General features: G+C 31.8%; 1 protein-coding gene, 1 long non-coding RNA gene and 1 pseudogene across 2 annotated transcripts; 2 read left to right on the top strand and 1 right to left on the bottom strand.

Moving 5' to 3' along the window:
- Positions 1-1,017: 1,017 nt before the first annotated feature.
- On the top strand, positions 1,018-2,816 carry LOC148762471 (uncharacterized). Its single transcript, XR_016026164.1, has 3 exons — positions 1,018-1,101; positions 1,755-1,840; positions 2,681-2,816. It is a non-coding gene; the product is annotated as an uncharacterized LOC148762471 (long non-coding RNA).
- Positions 2,817-3,559: 743 nt separating this feature from the next.
- On the top strand, positions 3,560-3,647 carry LOC148762472 (small nucleolar RNA snoR8a; annotated as a pseudogene).
- A 1,722-nt stretch (positions 3,648-5,369) lies between these two features.
- SYN4 (sister chromatid cohesion 1 protein 4) lies at positions 5,370-16,855 on the bottom strand. The gene is made up of 15 exons (XM_018121688.2): positions 16,363-16,855; positions 14,663-14,924; positions 14,426-14,523; positions 14,282-14,328; positions 12,602-12,651; positions 12,269-12,353; positions 11,241-12,138; positions 10,772-11,128; positions 10,507-10,648; positions 9,312-9,448; positions 7,694-8,718; positions 7,181-7,214; positions 6,698-6,806; positions 6,433-6,562; positions 5,370-5,764 (listed from the first exon to the last, which is right to left on the bottom strand). The coding sequence occupies exons 1-15, from the start codon at positions 16,484-16,486 to the stop codon at positions 5,666-5,668; spliced, it is 3,597 nt and encodes a 1,198-aa protein (XP_017977177.2). The 5' UTR covers positions 16,487-16,855; the 3' UTR covers positions 5,370-5,665.
- Between the last annotated feature and the right edge of the window lie 4,195 nt (positions 16,856-21,050).

The following is a 21,050-nucleotide window of genomic DNA, read 5'->3' on the forward strand; positions in this document are numbered from 1 at the left end:
TTTTTTTGTCATGTTATAGGACTAAATTGAACAAAATTGAGATGTTGAGGGACTAAATTGAAAAAAGTATTTAAAAAATACAAATTTTTAAGTAGATTATTAATATACTTATTAATAAACTAAATATTTAAGTGTAAAAGATTTATGGTGTTAAAATATATATATAAATATTTTTTTGATTATTTGATTCTAGAATTGTAAAACCAGACCCTATAAATACATGTCATGACATACATGCATTGAGTAGCATGTTATTACGTTAGAAAAGTACCTAAGAATAGACGAAACCCGATATTGTACCTAACGGTACACTTAAATTGATTTAACCTCGAACTAGTTCAAATAGGAATTGTAGGATGAAATTTAATATTTTATAGTCCAGGAATGACTAAAAATGATTGTTCAGAGTTCGAGGGCTCATTTGGGTAAAATTAGAAATTTTGATATTCATGGGCAAAATCGTCATTTTGCCACCTAAGATAATAATTTGATCATGGAGTGAAATTTTTGACCAAGATTAACTATTTGGAGTATAATTTAATGATAGGAAGTGAAAAAGTTTAATTCTGGTGATTTTTGGAATGTAGGGGCAAAATCGTAATTTTGCCACCCACGGACAAAATTTGAGATTTTGAGAGAATTTAGATCAAATTTGACAAATTGGAGAATGGTATGAGTATAAGGGATGAAAAATATGTCTATGGGAAATTTTTCAGTTTTTTGGGCAAAAATGTAATTTTTCACTTTTACGGGGGGTAAAAGTGTAAATTTCAAAAATTACTCCACCGAGACTTTGGATGAGTCTGAGAATTTTATCTAAGCTATGAATATATGAGACAAGTGTATGGTGAAAATTTGGAAACAAATGGATGAAATTTTAAAAATGGGCCAATGGGAAAGTGACATGTGGCATTTTTTTAATGATATAATATTATTTTAATGAAAAGTCAGCCCATTTAAACCCAAATTTTAAGTGCTGGCCGGCCATAAGGAAGAACAAGAGAGGAAATAGAGAGGAAAGGAAGAAAAAAAGAAAAACCAAAGAGAAACAAGAAAATTCAAAGGGGAATTCGCGGTTTTCGACCGTTTACGCGTCTAACGGTAAGATTTTTCGATTTTGGCTTGATTTCTACCTTTCCTATGCCTTTATTTCCATTTAGCATGCTTGAGGAGAGAGATCAAAAAGTGATATCAAGGGCTGGACGAAATTCTAGGGGAGAGAAATTGAAATTTTTAGGTTTTGATTTTTAGTTAAATTGATAGTTTTAGTTAGTTAAATGTGTTTAGAAATTAAATTGGGCAAGAAATCATTGAATTTTCACAATACCCACTCTTGGCTGGATGCTCAATGCTGTACAATGATGATGAATTGATTTTATTCTAAGGGAAATGAAGAGAAAATGATGAAAAACGATTAAACGTGATAGAAAAACAAAGTAGAAAATTAACCGACTTAATGTCCCATTTTTGGCCGAATTTTCCAAGGAAGGGAGTGAGCTGATTTTGTTATTTTTAGAAGGTTATTGGCTGATATTTAATGGTTAGAAATGTTGGAGAGAGAATGGGATGATTTAGAGCTAAAATGGAGCGCGTTAGCAATTTATCGGGCAAAGTGTCAAAAATAGGTTAATATCGCGTTTAAGCCGTTTTAGGTTCTTGCATTTCATACCATGCATTAGTATAGGATTTAAGTTAATTATATAGTGATTTAGTATCAATGTGATGAATTGTGTAAATTTTTGTAATGTGTCTAGGAGGAGAGCCTTCCGAAAAAGGTAAAGAAGTCGTACCCGACGAGTAGTGATCGGGGCGCTTAGAAAGCTTTTAGTTTGTACAAACGGTGAGTAAACTTATTATTATTGTAAATTATCTAGAGTTTATTTTTAAATGCCCTTTATGTATTTTATAAAATGAGAACGAGATTAAAACGAGATTTTTGATATTTTAGGAATAAATGTGACAAATAAAAATATATTGTATTGATTATGAAATTGAGTAATTGGAGGCTGCAAATTGACTTGAAAAATATATATTTTCCTAGGAATGGCTTATGAGAAATGAGTATATATGGCTATATTTTGTGAGTGCATTGGGAAATTTATGTAAGTTGTTTTTACTATGCAGGCTGGATAAATAAATAAAAGCCACGTTATACTGTCGAAATTTTATTAAAATTGGTGGGTTAGTCACTGCAGTGACGGGTTTCCGTGGACTGCCTATTAGAGGGGCACGGTAAACCCAGTTATATAGTTACTCCGGTTGTAGAGGCAAGGAGGGTAACTCCCCGGGGTAGTATTAGAGCTCACTTCACGTCGAACCCCCACGTGAATGTGTAACTCGGCCAACGCCAAGGGACGGCTTGTTTTAAAAATAAAAATGTGTTTCACGTGTGAATATTTTAACACCCTTGGCGGACTCGGTTAGATGCATCGGCCAAGGTATCCCCGAGGATTAGTTTTGGCTTAAGCCTTGTTTTAATAAAAGACATAAGCCTTAACAACTATTTTGGTAAATTACAAATATTTTATGGTTTAAGAAATAAATTGAAAACATTATGAAATGGGTTGAAATTTGTTGTTTAAACTTGCCTCCATTTTACTCGCCTTTAGATATTTATGATAATGTCTGTTTACTCATTGGGATTGCAAAATCTCACCCAACTCCTTTCCACCCATTTCAGGTTTAGTATAGACTGTAGATAGCTGATCTCATTGAGGACTACCATTGGATCTGCATTTTCCAAACCGTAGGTTCACAGTCCTCTTTACTTTTGTTTATTCGGGGGCCCTCTTGTTATTGTAAATTAAATTAAATATTTTGGCTTACTGTATTTCAGTATGTATAAATTTATTTAGCTTTTACGCTATAAAAAAATTATTCATGTATAACTCTATAAATATTGTTTTATAAGAAAATAGAATATTTTTCTTAATATTTCTTTTATTTTCTTATTATATTCAAATAACCGTAATTTCGTTTTAAATGAAGATTTTAGACTTTTAAACTCATTTTGAATATGAATTATGTGTTTTATACTTGTACATTACGTTTTAGCCAGTTTTGAAATTTTTGAGAAAAATATGACCAAAATACCCCTGTGTGGCGAAAATTTTATTTTGATTGTTTTTGATCTAAAATAGTATATATTCTCTAAAAACTCGATATTTAACAATGATTGCTCATAGGAAAGGAAAGAAACTGATATGTAAGCCTTGCGGGGTTCCGGTTGGCATTTCGGATAATGAGTGTCAATTGGGACGTTGCGGCGATTGTCATGGGCTTGAGGCAGGTTCCGGGTCGTGACAAGAATATATACATTAATTTATCTGTTTTACAAAAATTAAGTTTGAATTCTCATTCTATAAAAAAATTTTGAAAAAATTTCATACCTAAAGTCAAATTTAGTTGAATAATTAGCATTAGATTAAAATAAAATAATATAAAAAGATTAAATGAATTCTATTTTCTTCTATTTATAATAATATAAAAAATTGAAATTAATTTAACTTAGTTTAGAGTTTTGTTTTTTCTTTTAAAAAAAATGAAGAATAGAGATGTGGAGTTAGCGATGATTTTAAAAATAATTTTTTGTTCTGATTTAATTTGAACATGATAAACCTCTTATTACAATCATAGAATCTAAGCTCAATTCTAAAATTTTTTATTTATTTCTTATGTTTTTATTTTGTTTTATTTTTCAAGTTATATATTTTAAGTTGAAATTTTCTAGATTAAAGACTGCATTTATGGTTAATAAACTTAAACATAACTGTAAATATTTGTACCATTTTATTTTATTAATAAATTTTTTGGAGATCCAAATTAATAATTTAAATTTAAATTTAGCAGAATTTAATTATGGGATTTGAATTTAAATAAAATCGTTTTATAAGAAACTTTGAGTACATTTAAATAAAAGGTAAATTAGGTAAAAATTGAATAATTTCAAAAGAATGAGTATTTGCATATTGTGAAAGTTGTAACTAAATCAACTTATTTTGCAAATTTGAATTCAGCTTAAGTTAAAAACTAATTTAAATAAATTTTAAAATTTTATACTATTATAAATAGAAGAAAAAATAATTTATTTATTTCTTTTATATTATTTTATTTTAATGTGATGCAAGTTATTCATTTAAATTTGACTTTAGGTATGAAATTTTTTGAATTTTTTTTATACAATGAGAATTCAACTTAATTTTTATAAAAAAGATAAATTAATGTACATATTCCAAAATCAAATAATCAAGAAAATATTTATATATATTTTTTAACACCATAAATCTTTTTTATTAATAAGTATATCAATAATCTACTTAAAGATTTATATTTTTTAAATATTTGTTTTAATTTAATCTCTCAACGTATCAATTTTGTTTAATTTAATCTTTATACTTTATATTTTTTTTCAATTTAGTTCTTATGACGTGATACAAATTTTTTTTTTTGAAAATTTTTTTATCCACCACATGTCAACGTCATTGCTAGGTCATCATGTCGGTGTCACGTGACATGTCACTTCATCGTCTCAATACCACGTCATGAAAAAATATCACATCAATGTTGACGTCATCTTTTTTAACGACAAAATTAAATGTTATTAAAGAAAAAAAATTAAATTACTTCGATTTTGAATATAAAAATTAAATTAGATAATTAAAAAGTACAAAAATTGAATAAATTTTTTGATTATTTGTAAATACATACTCAAATATTTAATATTATTTTTAATAATTATTCTTTCCAGTTATATTTCATAATATAATAACTTCATCGAGAAAGGCAAGAGTAAGAGTCCAAAAAGACGTATTGTTAACCAAAGTGGGAGCAGAAGTTGGAGTACGAGTTCATAAAATAGGATACAATTGTTGGGTTGATTTGCCACCCAGAAGCTGAAGACTCCTATTAATTTAAGTTATTGAATAAATTACCTTGAGCAGTAGAAAACTTATTAGAAAAGTTTAACAGTCGTGCTGGATTTCATTAGAATAGCTGATGTTTAGGCTGTTATTGAAAACATCTTATATGCCTGTTCTTAGCACTTCCTAAAAAACATAACATCATCTAATTGATACTCCAAATATTTCAACATCTCTTTTTCAGAGCTTTTTCTTTTTTTGGCATGCTCAAGTGCTCACAAAACAAAACTTGCAAATTTCTTAAGCATCTAGCATATCTCACAAAACAAAACTTGCAAATTTCTTAAGCATCTAGCATATCTCACAAAACAAAACTTGCTCCTTGTATGGCAGTCCCTAATACAAGCTCAACGCACATAAAAAGGGAAATCCTTGCCCGCAATTAATCAGCTCAACCAAAAATGTGAGTAAGAATAACTTTATTTAACAGGGCAAATGAATCTCAAGGAATAGCAGTCAAAAACAAATAAATTAGCATCTTCAATTGCAAATTGAGATATTTTACAGATATATACACAATTATTATCCACCTTAAGTCATCGCTACAATCAACATCATGACATGTGCCATCCCACCCCACTGTTAATCTACCAATTACATGAGCTAAACAAGAACTAATTTTTTTTTAAACTCAAAAAGAAAAAAAAAAAGCCATTTTTAAACAAAATAATTACCGATGTGGGCTAAGCATCAGAACTAGAGCTACAAGGAACTTTTCACTGTATCTGCTTTTCCTATGCAAGGGATCAGAAATCAGATTTCATGAGCTTCGCTCGAGGCTTTATACAGATGTTGTCAAAGGGTTTCACCTGTTCTACGTGGATGTAATCTCTCGTCTTAAGAACCTGCATGTTGGTGACAATTACACCAACAAACAAAGAGGACAACTTTACATTTTTTCCCCACCAGAGCAATAAAAACAACTAGGACAGCATCAAAGATTAAATGACCAGATGAGGAAATTTTTTTACTTCACCCCCCAAAAAATATAATAACCACAATTTCAATCAATCTGAAGTAAACAAACTTAACCTAACAATGGATAGTAAGATAAGATTATCAGTCTAAAGAAAGAAAATCTTTCATTTGCATGCAAATATTAAAACAAAATCCGTATTGGAGCACAACTTCTACTTGCAATTACTTTTAAGGTTCAATTATTCATCTTTTTATCCTTAATATTATGCATCCCGTTTCACAATGATGTCAAAATATCTTTCAGTTGTATTTGTTAAAAAATAGGTCTACACAAGTGGCATTTGTATTTGTATGAGAACATTTGTGTGTATTAGTTCTTGTGCACAAGTTCTGTACTCCAATGAAATGATTTTCTTTTCAAGCCAATGTACTTCTCATTTTTTTAAAAACAAGTAATGATTTGTCATCTAGGAGAAGAGAGATAAAATGAAGCTTCGGACATAAATTTACATGCAAGGTTTCATATGCTATAGTATTTTTATAATGGAACATGAAAAAAGGTTACAAACTTTGACACAAGTTTTAGTAGACGTACCAGTGTTTCAAAAAACATCCTTGATGCTTCTTTACGTGTTTTACGATCCAATAGACTGTCCATAGAAAGTACCTTACGACCATGTATAGCTTCATCCTCAAATAAGTTCTGGAGATACTTGGCAACAGCCCTAAAAGAAAAAAGAGTATGAGCAAACATCAAGATGTGAGCTAGCCTTATAAAGGTACAAGAAAATATTATGGCAAGTAGCACTAAAATTAATGTTAAAATTAGAGGGAAAAAGTAAACAACATCTCTTACAGACCTGGTACGAGAAGACCATCCACTATTTTCAAGAAGACGACTTTCATCACCACATGGCATGCCATCATCATCATCCTCAACTAGCTCATCATCATCTACGTTCAGGAATTCTGATGGAAAGAAAAAGAAAATAAATATTTACTAACCAATGGCACAGTCAAGATTGGAGGGAGGTAAGGCACGTACAACAGAAATTCGAAAAACAGATTTTTATATAACATTAACAAATTTTTTTTTTTGGAAGGGGGTGAGGGGTGTGTTGTGATGGAAACATTTTGGGAGGTTTTGGCTCCCTGTGGTCCTAACTACAAACCACCTTACCTAAAACTTTCACAACTAAAACGAAAAATCCACATCTTAAGTATAATTTATTCAGTCAAAAACTCTAAACTCATTTATAGCAAGAGAATGAAAAAATATAATTTCAAGAATTACCCATAAGAACTAAAAGGTAAAAGCAAGACAGAAGGCACTAAGACTAAACCTGTATCATTTGCAATTGCGACATGCTCAAATTCCTGCACCGAAACAGGGGTAAATTGTCATTCAGGGGATTCTTAATGCCTTAAATAAGATAATAAAGGCTACCGCCAAAACAATTTTCATAGCAACAAACAAACTAATCTAAAAAGAGCACATGGACCAAACATGAACATCAAGTTGAGGAATGGAATAGTTATCAGAACTTAAAATGTCTAACATGCTCTATTGAATATAACAAAGTTAAATATTCAACACCAATCAATATATAATTTAGAAAATAATTTTTTTTAGGTATGGAAATATTTTCGATGAATCACTCTGGAAATAATCAGAAAACCCAATATTGATGAATATATATGCACTATCTTAATTACTGTTCACTTTCTGCTAGGACATTAGAGCATTAATTGAATCCATACAAGGATATAAATTGCCAACAGTTACGAAAAAGTTGAAGCACTTAAATATTCTTAAATTAATGCAAAGGTGTTACATGCGTTACATAACAACTTACAGCTTGATTATCCACAAGAGAGGTCATTTCTGCATTGACTGCATTAACTTCCTGAAAGTTTGGAGTTTCTCCATCATTTAATGAAGCATTTTTTAGAACCACATCAACTTTTTCTGAATATATAGAATCCATTTTACGTTCTTCACTACCCTTACAGATTGGGTCCTTGTCATCATGATCCAAGAGTGCATCCTCAACACGAGCCTCATCCACTACACCAACCTTGCCATATCCAATTTCATCTGCATTTTGAGCACCATTCAGACCCTCAACAGTTTGCACAGTTGCAAGAGAATTCATTCCGTTTTCAATAGGTGCAAAGCCGTCTGCCTGAATGTCTATACTGACTTCAACTGATGTACCGGCTTTACTTTCTTCTAACAAAAACTCATTAGTTGCTTTTGATTCTGTTTCAGATGGAACAGCACTTTCAACAACATTTTCCAAAACTTCAGTAGGATTAGTTCCTTTGTCATTTCTCATATCCAATTCAGCATCCTCCCCAGGCTGAGTACTCATTTTTTGATCAGGTGGAAGGCATGATGCATCATTTAACATGGAACCATCTACAGTGTGGCTTATCTTCCCAGCTGTCATGTTACTAGTATCTTCAGTAGCCAGATTAGTAGGGGATGATACCTCAAACTCGTTCAGAGTTGCATTAGCAACTTCAACATTCCCTCTGCCGATTTCCATTTCCACAACCCCATCTAAAGGTTCATGTCGCAAAACTTGAGGCACATCATCAACAGCATTTTTATCCTGCTGAGCATTCAAATCGTTGTACTCAGCCTGCTGAGTATCAGTCTGCATAGAAGTGCCAGCACATTGTGCTTGCTCATCATTTCCACAAATCACAGGCACAGAGCTTCCTTCAATTCCACCTCCATCAACATTAGGTCTTACAGAAAACTCAGGATCCTTTGCTACTTCAGATGATGCATGGACTTCATTACCTTCAGAAATCCTGATTCCCCTCAGATCATATGCTTCACTGTGCAAACATGACAAGTCACTCGCCAAACCTGAAAGGTACAGCAAGAGTTAACAACTTATAAAGTCATAAACGATGTGTTAGAAAGTCCTCCATTAGCAGAGGCAGAATTATTTCAAGCAACAATAAAATCAAGACAAATATGCAAAATCATTAGAATAGATCACTGACAAAATCTTGTAGTCAATACAATTTTAAATTTTGGGTATGCATTTACATGAATGACATCCATACCGAAAAACTAAACTCCCCATTAAATAGATACTTGTGATGTCCACAGAAATGAAGTAATAGCAAAAAACCAAATAGAAAAAACACATGCAGAAGTAGGGTCATCTTGTTCTCCATAGGGGCCTGGAGATGCCCTATATTAAACAAACATCTAGACGATGCTATAACTTTGTTCACTATCCACTTGAGTTGTCCACACCATATGAAAAGAGGTCAAGCTTATAAAAGCAAATCAAATTTAAGCAAGGCCTTCAAGAGTTATACATCTACAGTTGCATAATCTCACTCTTTCCCAACTCAGTACCTTACAAAACCCAAACCATAACATTGAATTTTCAGGCCATCATAATTAACTAAAAGTTGAAATCCTTCATTTCAACACTTTGACCTCACCAGTAAATATAGGTTCAGTGAAGATTTCATCTTCCAAGAATTGTCTCTGAATCAACGAAATTTCAGGCCGAGTGCAAGGTGCTTTCTTGCGTATACGACGTATGTCTTCAGTATTAACCAACTGCAGGCGTATTGTACTTGAAAGAAAAGGAAAGGCAAATTAATTAGTACTTAACTACTAGGGCAAATTAAACAGAACTAAACTTTTAAAGACAAAATTTAAAATACATAATCCAAAAAAAAAAAAGGAACAGAAAAAAATTTTCCAAGATTCAATGAATCTGAATAAATACCATTTAATAATTCATAATGTGCCAAGATGACTAGAGAGAACACGAAATGATCATATCTTAAGCCACTTATTGCAGTTTTAACCACTTATGCCATACTACAGATACACAAATCAGCAGGTAATCAAGAGTTTCCATTGGCATAAGGTGCCTCTTGTAAAACATGTTGACAACAGATAAATTACTAAAAGTGCTTCAGAGAAGGATGGCACTTCAATGCAAGTGGCAGAAGGAAAGGGTTCCAAAAGAAAACATGAAAAGCACAAAAATTTCATAAGTGCATGAATTGCTTAGACACAAATTTTAATTTATAAATCAAAGACTCATTAGGAGCTAAAATAAAACAAAAACATGTTATATTGACTGTGAAAGAAGAAAAACAGTGAAAGTTTTCAAATTCGAATACATCTTGGTAAGAGAAGGCTTAAACCTGAATTATCTCACTTTACACGAAAAAGCCTCTATCCAAAGCAGCCCTTTATTTTCGATTTGTACCCAAACAAGCCCTTAACCCTAACAGAAAATTAACAGCCATCAAACCGCATGACAACTAATGTGATCGCATGGCAGCTGATGTGATCGCGTGGCAGCTAACATGGCAAATCACATAATCACATAAGCTGCCTCATGGTCATGTCATATGCCTCATGACATATGACAGAAAATGTCAACTCGCATTGGGTCTAACAGCTGTTAAATTTTCATTAGGGCTAAGGGGTTGTGTGGGTACAAATCAAAGGATATGGGCTTCATTGGTTACAATAAAATAATAGGGCCTTTTGGGATAAAGTGCGATAGTTCAATGGCTTTTCAGTATTTAAGCCAAAAAAAGAACAATCATTAGAATATCAACTACTTAGATAGAGAGAGGAGTAATGTACAATTAAAACATATTAAAAACATACTCGCCATGTAAGACCATAGTATCATCCATAAGCACTTTTCTCTTGGAGGCACTGGGTCTTGGTGCAGATCGTGCACGTTTCATGGATGCTATTTCAGGAGGTGGAGTGGGTTTCATTTTGAAAACTGAAGATCTTCTTCCAACTGAAGCAATGACAAATTAAATTCAATCATAAAAATATTCTTATGAACACCAGCCTTACGATGCAATCCTAAAAAATTTATAGAAGGCAGAAAATAAGTTTTAGGATTAAACTACACCGTTACCTAAAATTGAAGACAACAAGTCATCATCATCAGGAACTGATTCTGCAGTTCTCCTGGATCGAGGCCTCCCGAATGATTCAACTGAGTTTAAACTCTCTACAGTTAATGTACTTTCTGTTATACTTCGCTTTTTTCCTGAAATGAGTTTCATTCCAGCACCAGTTTCATCATCCCCTGCAAAGACCTCTTTGTCTGGGGTAGACTCACCCAGCAAATCACTAGGTTTATCAATATGTCCTTCTAGTGCAGAGAGTAACATTTCAGGTGCAGGCAAGTCAGACATAGCACAATTGTTTAAATTTTCCAGCTGATCATCACATAAAGCAGGTTCTGACATCTGAGTTTGGCAGGCTTCACCTGCAAAGATGGTAGTACGTATGAAACAATCTAACATGAAGTTGTCATATATATAATATTAAAAAGATCACGATTTATGTATGACTACATGAATAAGACTTGTAAAACAAACCTTCCACCTCAATGGAAGCTCCAAAAGCACGAACTTCTTCCTCCCTTCTGGACAAATCCACTGAGTTTTGATCTACAGCAGCCAAATTATCACTTCCAAGAACTTGAACAGATGAGACCTCTTCATGAATAACAGGTTTTTTCATATTTTCAGAATCATTTGGTTCCTGACAAGCTTGAGCTTCACCATCAATAACTGTTGGTCTACTGGGTGATTCCAACGGACAGGAAGGATTTGAAGTTTTGGCAGGTGAGAATGACTCTTCCAAATTATCAGTGGTTTCCACATCATTGCGGAATTCAGATTTATGTGATGCTTGATCATTCTCCATATAGGCATCTGAGGTGGGCACACAGGTGCTACTTGAACATGTTCTTCGAGCAGGGTCCTCCAAATCAAAGGTGACGTTGGAGCAGCTAGGAGATTCTGCACATTCCCCGTCAGCTCTATCCATTGAGTGCATAGCACCATTATGCATATCTTCGACCCTATCCAAACCATCAGGTCCTCCTCTAGTCCCATCAGCAGATTTGTACTCCACAGACACAACATCATGGACAGAATTTCCTTGTGGTTTACTTTGTTCTTTCTCCAGGTCACGTATATGGCTGCCATTCTCAGGAGGCACAATAACTATAGCATCATGATTTTTATCATTTTGTAAAGAAAGATCCACTACATTGTTATGCCCATGGAGATGATTTGCTTTACCAGAAGACACATTTTCTACACATTCAAAATTGGCTAATTCTGTAAGATTATGATGTTCTGGTTCCACATGGTCATCACCAGCCAATGACTCATGAACAACAGACAAGTTAGGCACTTCCACTACTCCAGGAGTAGCTGGATCCTGATCGTACTCGACAAATTCAGAATTTGCAGCTAGACCTTCAACCTAACGGCAAGCAAAACCATATTTATCATGGCAAGTCAGATAATAAAATGGCTAGAACATGAATTGTTTCTACAAGATAGACAGAAATCAAATTAAAAGGAAAAGAGAATTGTTTGAATAAAAAAGAAACCTGATCCCCACTGCAATCCATTGGCATAACCTCTGAATTACTTGGGTCTTGTTTTTGTTGTTCATCTGACCCATGTAGGTCAGCCCTGAAATGACAGAAACAAGGGAGACAGAAAATTCAGAATTATCTAAATGGTTGCATATATCAAACAGTAAAATCAATGGTGGTTTGGTGATTGGCAGTATTTTGCAATCTATTCATTAGGGGAGTCAAGTAAGCACACCATCTAAAATGAATACAAGAGAAATAAAAGTAAAAGTGTCCATGAGAATTTAATATACGACATGATCATAGAAAGATTTGGGTATAAAGAGGAATATGTATGAAGCTTACACTGAAACTCCACCATGTCCTGATGCTGCAACCCTATCTAGGAATAGCTCCTGTTCAAGATTAATCCAAGACCAAAGAAGTTTCAGTAGATGATTAGCATAAGATGAAAAGAGCACTTCAGCCAATTCTCAATGAAGATAAGTGTAATATCATGACCCCGAAGATTCAACTTTGAAGGGCCAGAATGAAACTATCCATGCAGGGATTCAAAGGTTTTGCTAACCAGAGGATGCATGGAAGCATATTTTTCAACTTCAAAAACCAAATTACCAAACCACCTATGAAATAGTTCAGTAAATACACCCACTTTATGCTCATCATTAAAAATGCTACAAGCAGTAGTGCTTAGGATAAGGACATATATTTCTGCTATGTTCTGATGATATTATCACATCCTACTTTCCCAAACACAGTTACTTTACACAAAATAAGTTGTTAGCATAGACCATTCTTTCATCCAATTATAAGACCATCAAAGTCTCCCTTCTAAAAAGCATAAGTAAATTAGCTAGCCCATTTCCCCAAAACTCTAAAAGTCATGAAAAACCAAACCCATAATGAAAGTCTGGTAGCTAACACTATGCAAGTTTATAATAATCCATTCATTCCAATAGAGATTGCAACAAGACTAGATCTACAAAGAACAAAAAGAGTTCTAAAAGAAACACATTGGACATGATTTTCAAGCGAGACAAATAAAGACCCAACAACTCCTCTTCCTTCTGTTTGGCTATGGAAAGAAGAGGAGGGAGGACCCAAGATGTTAAACACACATAATTTACATTGTAGATGCAATAAGGCACAATTGTTTTTCAAACCATCAGACACATAAATGGAAAAATGAGTCTCAACTAAAGAAATAGTAGCATAGATGACAATATTAAGTCTTTTTCTATATTTCCTGAGGATAGAGTGTTGTTGGATACACTTCTTTCTGTTCTCTTTCGTTTTAACCCCACTTGTAGAGTTTAAAAATTCCACTGGCAGTGTATAAAGTAATAATCCTTAATTTTAAAGAAGACTATTTGGTAATTTCCAGCTTCTCTGTAAATTGCAGATTCTAGGTCTGAGGGTCTAATTTTAGGATCGTGTTATCTTATTAGGTTTTCCTATAGTATAGGGGTTATTCTATATCAATTTTTAATACGTTCCTATCTTGTATCTCATGTTCTTCAAAGAATAGAATTCATTCAACCCCATAAATACAAAATAACTTCTTCTATTTAATGAAGGGAAGTTTATGACAATTTCAATGAATATTATGCCTCTGTTTGGTATTGTATAAAGCAACCAAGACCCTAGCTGTAGGAAATATAGCGGTAAAGCCTAGATCTTCATCTTCTAATTCCTTAATCATCAACCAAACCCTAACCATTCCACATCAAATTTCAACCCTAACCCTAAGCTACCATTCACTGGTATCATTCACAGACATAAACAAACACCAAACTCAGTCTGGTATTTTTTTTTTTTTTTGCAGACATCAAACTTAAATCCTTCCATTCTAGATCAACCATCAAAACTAGTTATATTTTCTCATACGTGTAAGCCCTAAAATCACATATTCTTGCTTGCTCTATAACATCCTTTCTTAATTTACCAGATCCTACATTAGTCAGCCTCTCACTGATTCAAGACTATTAATCACCAAATGTCAGGGAAGCAAGAATGACAGATTACCTCATCAAGCAGACCAATCTGAGAAGTGTCACCATCACCAAACCGCTCTGAAAGTATTTAAAATGCAGAATTTAGATTCAATAGTAGTTTGCCAACCAAATATAGATAAACCTAGCATCATCACACTCAAAACCATGTACTAACCATCCAATCCAAATTGTGATGTGGAGTAAACCACGCCATCCATGGTATCCTGAAGCGTAATCTGCTCTCTTGAACTAACATGATGATCAACATAGTTACTGCCAATAAAGCTACATGTTAATAAACATATAGTACTTCCATAGTTACACTATAAAAAGATAGGATGTATATCTCAAACTACAAAGCAACACATACATCAAGAAAGGTAAATATAAAAAGTGAATATCAGGAACTAACCCCTGAAAAATCTCATTATCAGGCAGCTCAAAGTCATCAAGATCAAAAGTCTCTGGCAAAGTGATGGAATGATAGGGTGCAGTAGATTCTTCTGGTGGTAAATCTACTGCAGTGGAGCGAAAAGCCTGCTTTATCTTGAGCAAGGCTTCACTGCAATCATCAAAAAGGTAATTCACCTTTCTAGAATATATCCTCACCACACCAAGAAGAAGATGACTGGACAACCGTAGTGCAATTGGTACTTCAGGAAACAGAATAGAGTCTGCTCGAAGCCATATAAACAAAAATTAAAATTATAGAAAAAAACAGAAATGCAAAAAGTTAGAGAAGCCAAGGCAACTTATCCTTAGTAACAAGGTTGCCCATGAATAGGAAACAAACTTGATATTGGAACTTGGAACTATAACAACCTTATCATCATCATTGTATAGCTTTATCTAATTCTATTAGCGTAGAGATTCACAGCAAGCAACAAGACCAACAAAAAGGGCTGAGCAAACTCAAAGGAAAATTCCTCCACTAATAACCAAGTAAAACCACATATTTTGAGAATATGCTACAGACACCATGGATATTTGCCATATTCCAGAGAGCAATTACTTCTACATGACCATAAAATTCCAACGCAATCAATAGAATTGCCGGCAAAGACCTCCAAATATGCCAAAACGGATCAACGGGAGGAACAACCATACAAGGACTTGAAGAAGATTAGCTCATGCATCACTAGGATGAATAGGAAGATGATATGAGAATTTAAAAATTACCTCATAACAAATATTAAATGGAAGGTAGGAATGAAATTTTCTGTTTCAAGAACAAGTAGGCAACAGAGACACACATCAGGAGCAAACTATACCAATATGTACACTGCCTCATAAATTTCTGAAGAATACAAGCTTTACCAAACTAATAGATTTAATAGTTTGATGATCACACCATCAAGCAGGCCGACTTTCTTTCAAGCTAATTAAGTATCTATGATATCCATATCCGAAATACCACTTTTACTAATATAGGTTAAATGGTTGAAAATGTTTTGATTTCATTTAGGTATCAGAAATACTCAATAAACTTGAAACTATGTATACATGATCAACAATAATTCCAATGGTTGGTTTAATGTATACAAAATTGTTAATCATGGAAAAGTGAAGAGCCTAAAAATTGGACAAATAAATAAGGCTTTACTAGTTACTTTTTGCTACTTACTTCCTCATTTTAAAAAGTTGTTGAAATGCAAAAACAAATGGTCATACGCCAATTCATAATTGATTAAAAAGAAACAAATGGCTAAAATGCAACACCAATACTAAAATAAAGATTATTATCTTACATAAAGTAAAATAATACATTTTTCTCCAAAAATATTGTAGTATTAACTTCAATAATTCGGAAATATTATATATTTTTGCATCCAAACCTATGTTTTTTTCTTTTTGCTTTCTGCAACACAAAAAGATAACACAAGCAACAACCAAACAACACCCAAATAAATAATCATACTGCATAAAAAGCAGGAAGAAAGGGAAGGGGTATATCCAAACAATCTAGACTAACCTAACCTTAAGAAGACTTAGATATTGCCCCATTAAGTGGCAAAGAATAAATTAATGCAAGTTGACAGAGATAGGATAAATTTGAAATTTTTACTCTAGGATTTCAAACTAAAGAGTAGGAAGAAATTGAAATGCACTGACCAACAGAGACGCCAATATCAGTATCCGCCACCTGATTCTTTCGAAGCTTCCTCTCTAGATGAGCTGCTATCCATATTGTCCCCAATGGACCTTTCTTCGCCAATATAAACTGTGAATAAAACATTTCTCTGCCAATACAATCCCTATTTTTTCATACAACAACTTCCTCACTTCTCAGAGCAAGAAAACCCTATGATTTAAGCTACTTCAGAAAGTTTCCTAAAATAAACAACTTTAAATTTTCAGTACAAATTCAACTAACTCATAGAGCTCACAAAAGAAACCCTAGATTTCAAAAGACGTCAACTTCTCCAAATTGGCCCCCGCAAAACCCTTAATTTTCCACTGCCAGCTACGGAAATGAACAAATTAAGTTTAAATATACCTACAATTTAATAGAAACAACGAAACCCTAATTACTCCCCATCCACCAGACAACCTACGAAACCCTCCCAAAACTCCGTAACCCAGAAAAAGGGCTCCATTTACGCTTAATTTACAGAAATCGCCGCTCGGAGAACTTCAAAACATCGAACCTCAAGAATCCAATAAATAAAACCCAACTTGCGCTTCGAGGTGGAAACCCTAGCCTTGAAAGAAACGCTTGCGTTTGGAGAGCAACGGAAGTTCAATAACTGAGTTGCGAAGAAAGCGAATTGGAGACTTTGGAATAGTGAGTCGGATCGGCCAGACAGAAAATCTGGAGAGGGAGACTTCTGTATAAGAGAAGAGTAAGGGAAGCGCTCTTTTGGTTTCTGTAAGAAAAAAGAGATCTGTTTTTCGAATTCAAGTTTCGTTTTATGTTTTCCTCCATGTTGCCTAAGACCATGGGTACACGAAACGTGGCGCTTTTTCACTGGTTCTTAGAATTCTAAAGTTTTTTGGGTCCCACTTGTGATTGGCTCATCAGCTTTAAATTCTAATCAATCAATTAGGTTTGGTTAACCAAATAAACATAATAAAATAGAATAATTATTAAATGAAAATATAATAAAATGAAAATAAAATAAAATAATTATTATTTTATTTTATATAAAATAAGATAAGAATAATTATTATAATTTATTATAATATTTGATTGATAATAATAATTTTAAAATAAAAAAAATAAAAAGATATAAACATATTTTATTATTTATATGATTATTTATTTTTATTAGATTTTTTAAATGTTAACAACATAAAATTTAATTAAAATATTAATAATTAATAATTTCAATATTAATATTTTATTTATAATTTAATTATTAATATTTTATTTAATTTAAATATTATTATGATTAATTTTTTTATTTTCTTTTTTAAAATATTAATAATTGATCATTTATTTAAAATATTAATAATTGATAATTTAAATATTAATATTTTATTTATAATTTAATCATTAATATTTTAAAAATATTAATATTTAATTTAATTTAAATATTATTATCATCAATTATTTTATTTTATTTTTAAATATTAATAATTAATAATTTAAATATTAATATTTTATTTATAATTTAATCATTAATATTTAAAATATTAATAATTTATTTAATTTAATATTATTATGACCAATTATTTTATTTTATTTTATTTTTAAATATTAATAATTGATTATTTATTTAAAATATTAATAATTGATTATTTATTTAAAATATTAATAATTGATTATTTATTTAAAATATTAATAATAGATAATTTAAATATTAATATTTTATTTATGATTTAATCATTAATATTTTAAAATATTAATATTTTATTTAATTTAAATATTATTATGATTAATTTTTATTTTATTTTATTTTATTTTTTAAATATTAATAATTGATTATTTATTTAAAATATTAATAATTGATGATTTAATTATTAATATTTTATATATAATGAAATGATATTATGCCTATTTATTTTTAATTTATTTTGTTTTTAAATAGGAATAATTTATAATTTATTTTATTAATAATTGATAATTTAAATATTAATATTTTATTTATAATTTAATTTTTAATATTTTAAAATTTTAATTTTTAATTAAAAGTTGAAATTAAGGGAGAGAAGGAGGAGAGAGAGAAAAATAATATTTTATACAAATAGAGTTATAGTTTTTCATATTTGTAAGGGGTATTTTAGTCTTTATAATTTTTTGAGTTTATTCCTCAATTATGGAATAGCTAATACCATAGGAGAGTGTGGTATTAACTATTCCTTAGTTTCTGAGGATTTTGGAGAATAACCATTCCATAAGACTATTTATTAACCAAATAAAGGAATCAAAATTTCTTAGGAATAAAAGGGGACCAACCAAACATGCTATTAGAGTTTCTTACTACCTCATCTAGTTTTATTTATTGGGTAAGTTTTATGTTCTGGTCAAACCAAAAGGAAACAATAGACTATAGTTGTTGATGTGTAGAAAAAAAAATTATTTGTCAAACTTGAAAAGTGTTATATAATATTGTATTGAATATAGGGATTAATACGCAGAGCTACTCTTGAGGAATAGTTTTGAAACTAACATTGTAGTTGCATTAGTATTGCTATTACTAAAAAGGTCTTGTCTGTGTTAATTTGTCATAAGTTACAAAATATTTGTAGTGCTATCTTCACACAAAATCTGAAAGGCAACATGAATGAGGTGTCATTCATTTACACTGTCGAAGGGAAGTTCACGATATAATATTTAGCAGAGATGATTGTTGTGAGACAAAAAAGTAAAGACAGCTTGAAGTCTAATTGGCAATTCATTTACAAGATTATGTTTATGAACAAAAGTTGTAAAACAAGTTCAATCTCGTCATTGATTTTGTCAGCGTGCTGTTTTTGAGATCATCTTATATTGGAATGAAGGAATGAAAGTTTAAGCTTTACGATACTTAATGTTGGATTTTTTTCACCGGTGATCTTTAAGCTTGATTAGTTGTGGAAAGTTTTTCAGATGTTGTGTTTGGGAAAAGTTTAACTAGCAACTTGAGTGTTAACCGGTGACGAAAGGGTGCCACATCTTATTTCTTGGAAGGATCATGACAGACTTAAGAACCTTAACGAATACGGCCAGCTAGGTCCAAGCAAGTCTCCTAACCTTAATAATTATCAATCACATACAAGTATAGATAAATATAAATATAAACATCCATGCATAAGCGTAAGTACATGATTATAGACTTATCAATATAAAAGGTGTGCACGCTTCTCATTCATAAAATATGTACCCAATACAATTAGCATAAAATTTGTAAAGGCACTTCAAGTGCTCATATAGCTCGCAGGCCAACATTCATAATAATCACATAATCTCATGAAAATAATTTACCATTTCATGGCTCAACATTAATAATATTCACATATTAACATACAAGTAACTTGCTACATAATGGCTTAACATTCTAGTACAAGCAATTATTTATAAATAAAATAAAAGATTGACTTGTTAGCGGAACATGACATGACCTTTAAGCTACAAGTGGTTGCTAGATCACCTACCAAAAAGAGGAATGAATCACGTCTCCATGACACTGGTTGCTATCAGGAATGTTGTCACTAATCTGCAATAAAATATACAGGAAAGCTAACGTGAGTCATAAAGAATTCGTGAATGGATACGAGAAAGGGATAAACCAAGAGATAAGAATATTTCGTAAACATGCACTTGTAATCTCATGCCATTCATAAACCATTCAATCATAAAGTTCATGAAACATGATATTTAAACACATTTTAAATAGCACTTGCATCGAAACAAGTTTACATAATCTTTATAAACTTTTACGCCTTTGAAAAACCTTTAAACAAGTATAAACACTCAACTCTGTACCTCATCTATCGATAGATAAGGGTTATTTATTGATAAATGGAACACTTAATGCTTACTGTAGCATTCTATCTGTTATCTATCGATAGATGCACCTCAAGTATCAATAGATAACCTCCCAAACTCTGTCTATTGGGCAAAATTCTACATTTTTGGTCAAGCTATAAGCCCTCTTACCCTTTTAAGGTGTTTTTAAGGCTAAGCTCTATTTATTCAAGCCAACTTTCATGCCATAATAGAGTATAACATCATAACAATACTCAAATGAACTTAGCATACAAACTTCCTCAATAACATTTCAATCATCATCATTCAAATAACAATAAACTCATACATTGTGATGGTCTAACCCCCATCAACCTTGGGTTGGCAATGTAAAATCCCCGTTGCTCCTTGGGCTGGCAATTTACAGTCCCTATTGCACCTTGGGCATTTATGATGTATCATGGGAGTAAAGTTGTAACTTCACTTCGATAATGGAATTATACCTCACTCAAATCAAGTACTCAAACTCATATTATTAAGTATGCGAAAAATACCTCACATACTAGCATAAATTGTTCATCACACATGTTTACTGATATCCAATGGTATATGGAATATGCATCATATACACAACATTATGGCATTTATTATGTTTGCTTAGTCATCTCATGCAATATATGGAATTAACATCATATACGAAGTCTCATGACATTCATCATGCTTATTCAATCATCTTATATAGTCTATGGAATCTACATCATATACATAACATAGTATCTTATATAGAAAACTTCATAAGATTCATCATACATCACGTGTATCAACATATCAAGCATGTTCATCATAGCATTCATACATTAATATAAATGATATCTCGTACTTGCACTAGCTTGAAGGTTGGAGTAATTGA

This window comes from Theobroma cacao, chromosome 5 (assembly GCF_053813885.1).
Source record: "Theobroma cacao isolate CCN51 chromosome 5, ASM5381388v1, whole genome shotgun sequence".
In the NCBI taxonomy this organism is placed as follows: Eukaryota; Viridiplantae; Streptophyta; class Magnoliopsida; order Malvales; family Malvaceae; genus Theobroma; species Theobroma cacao.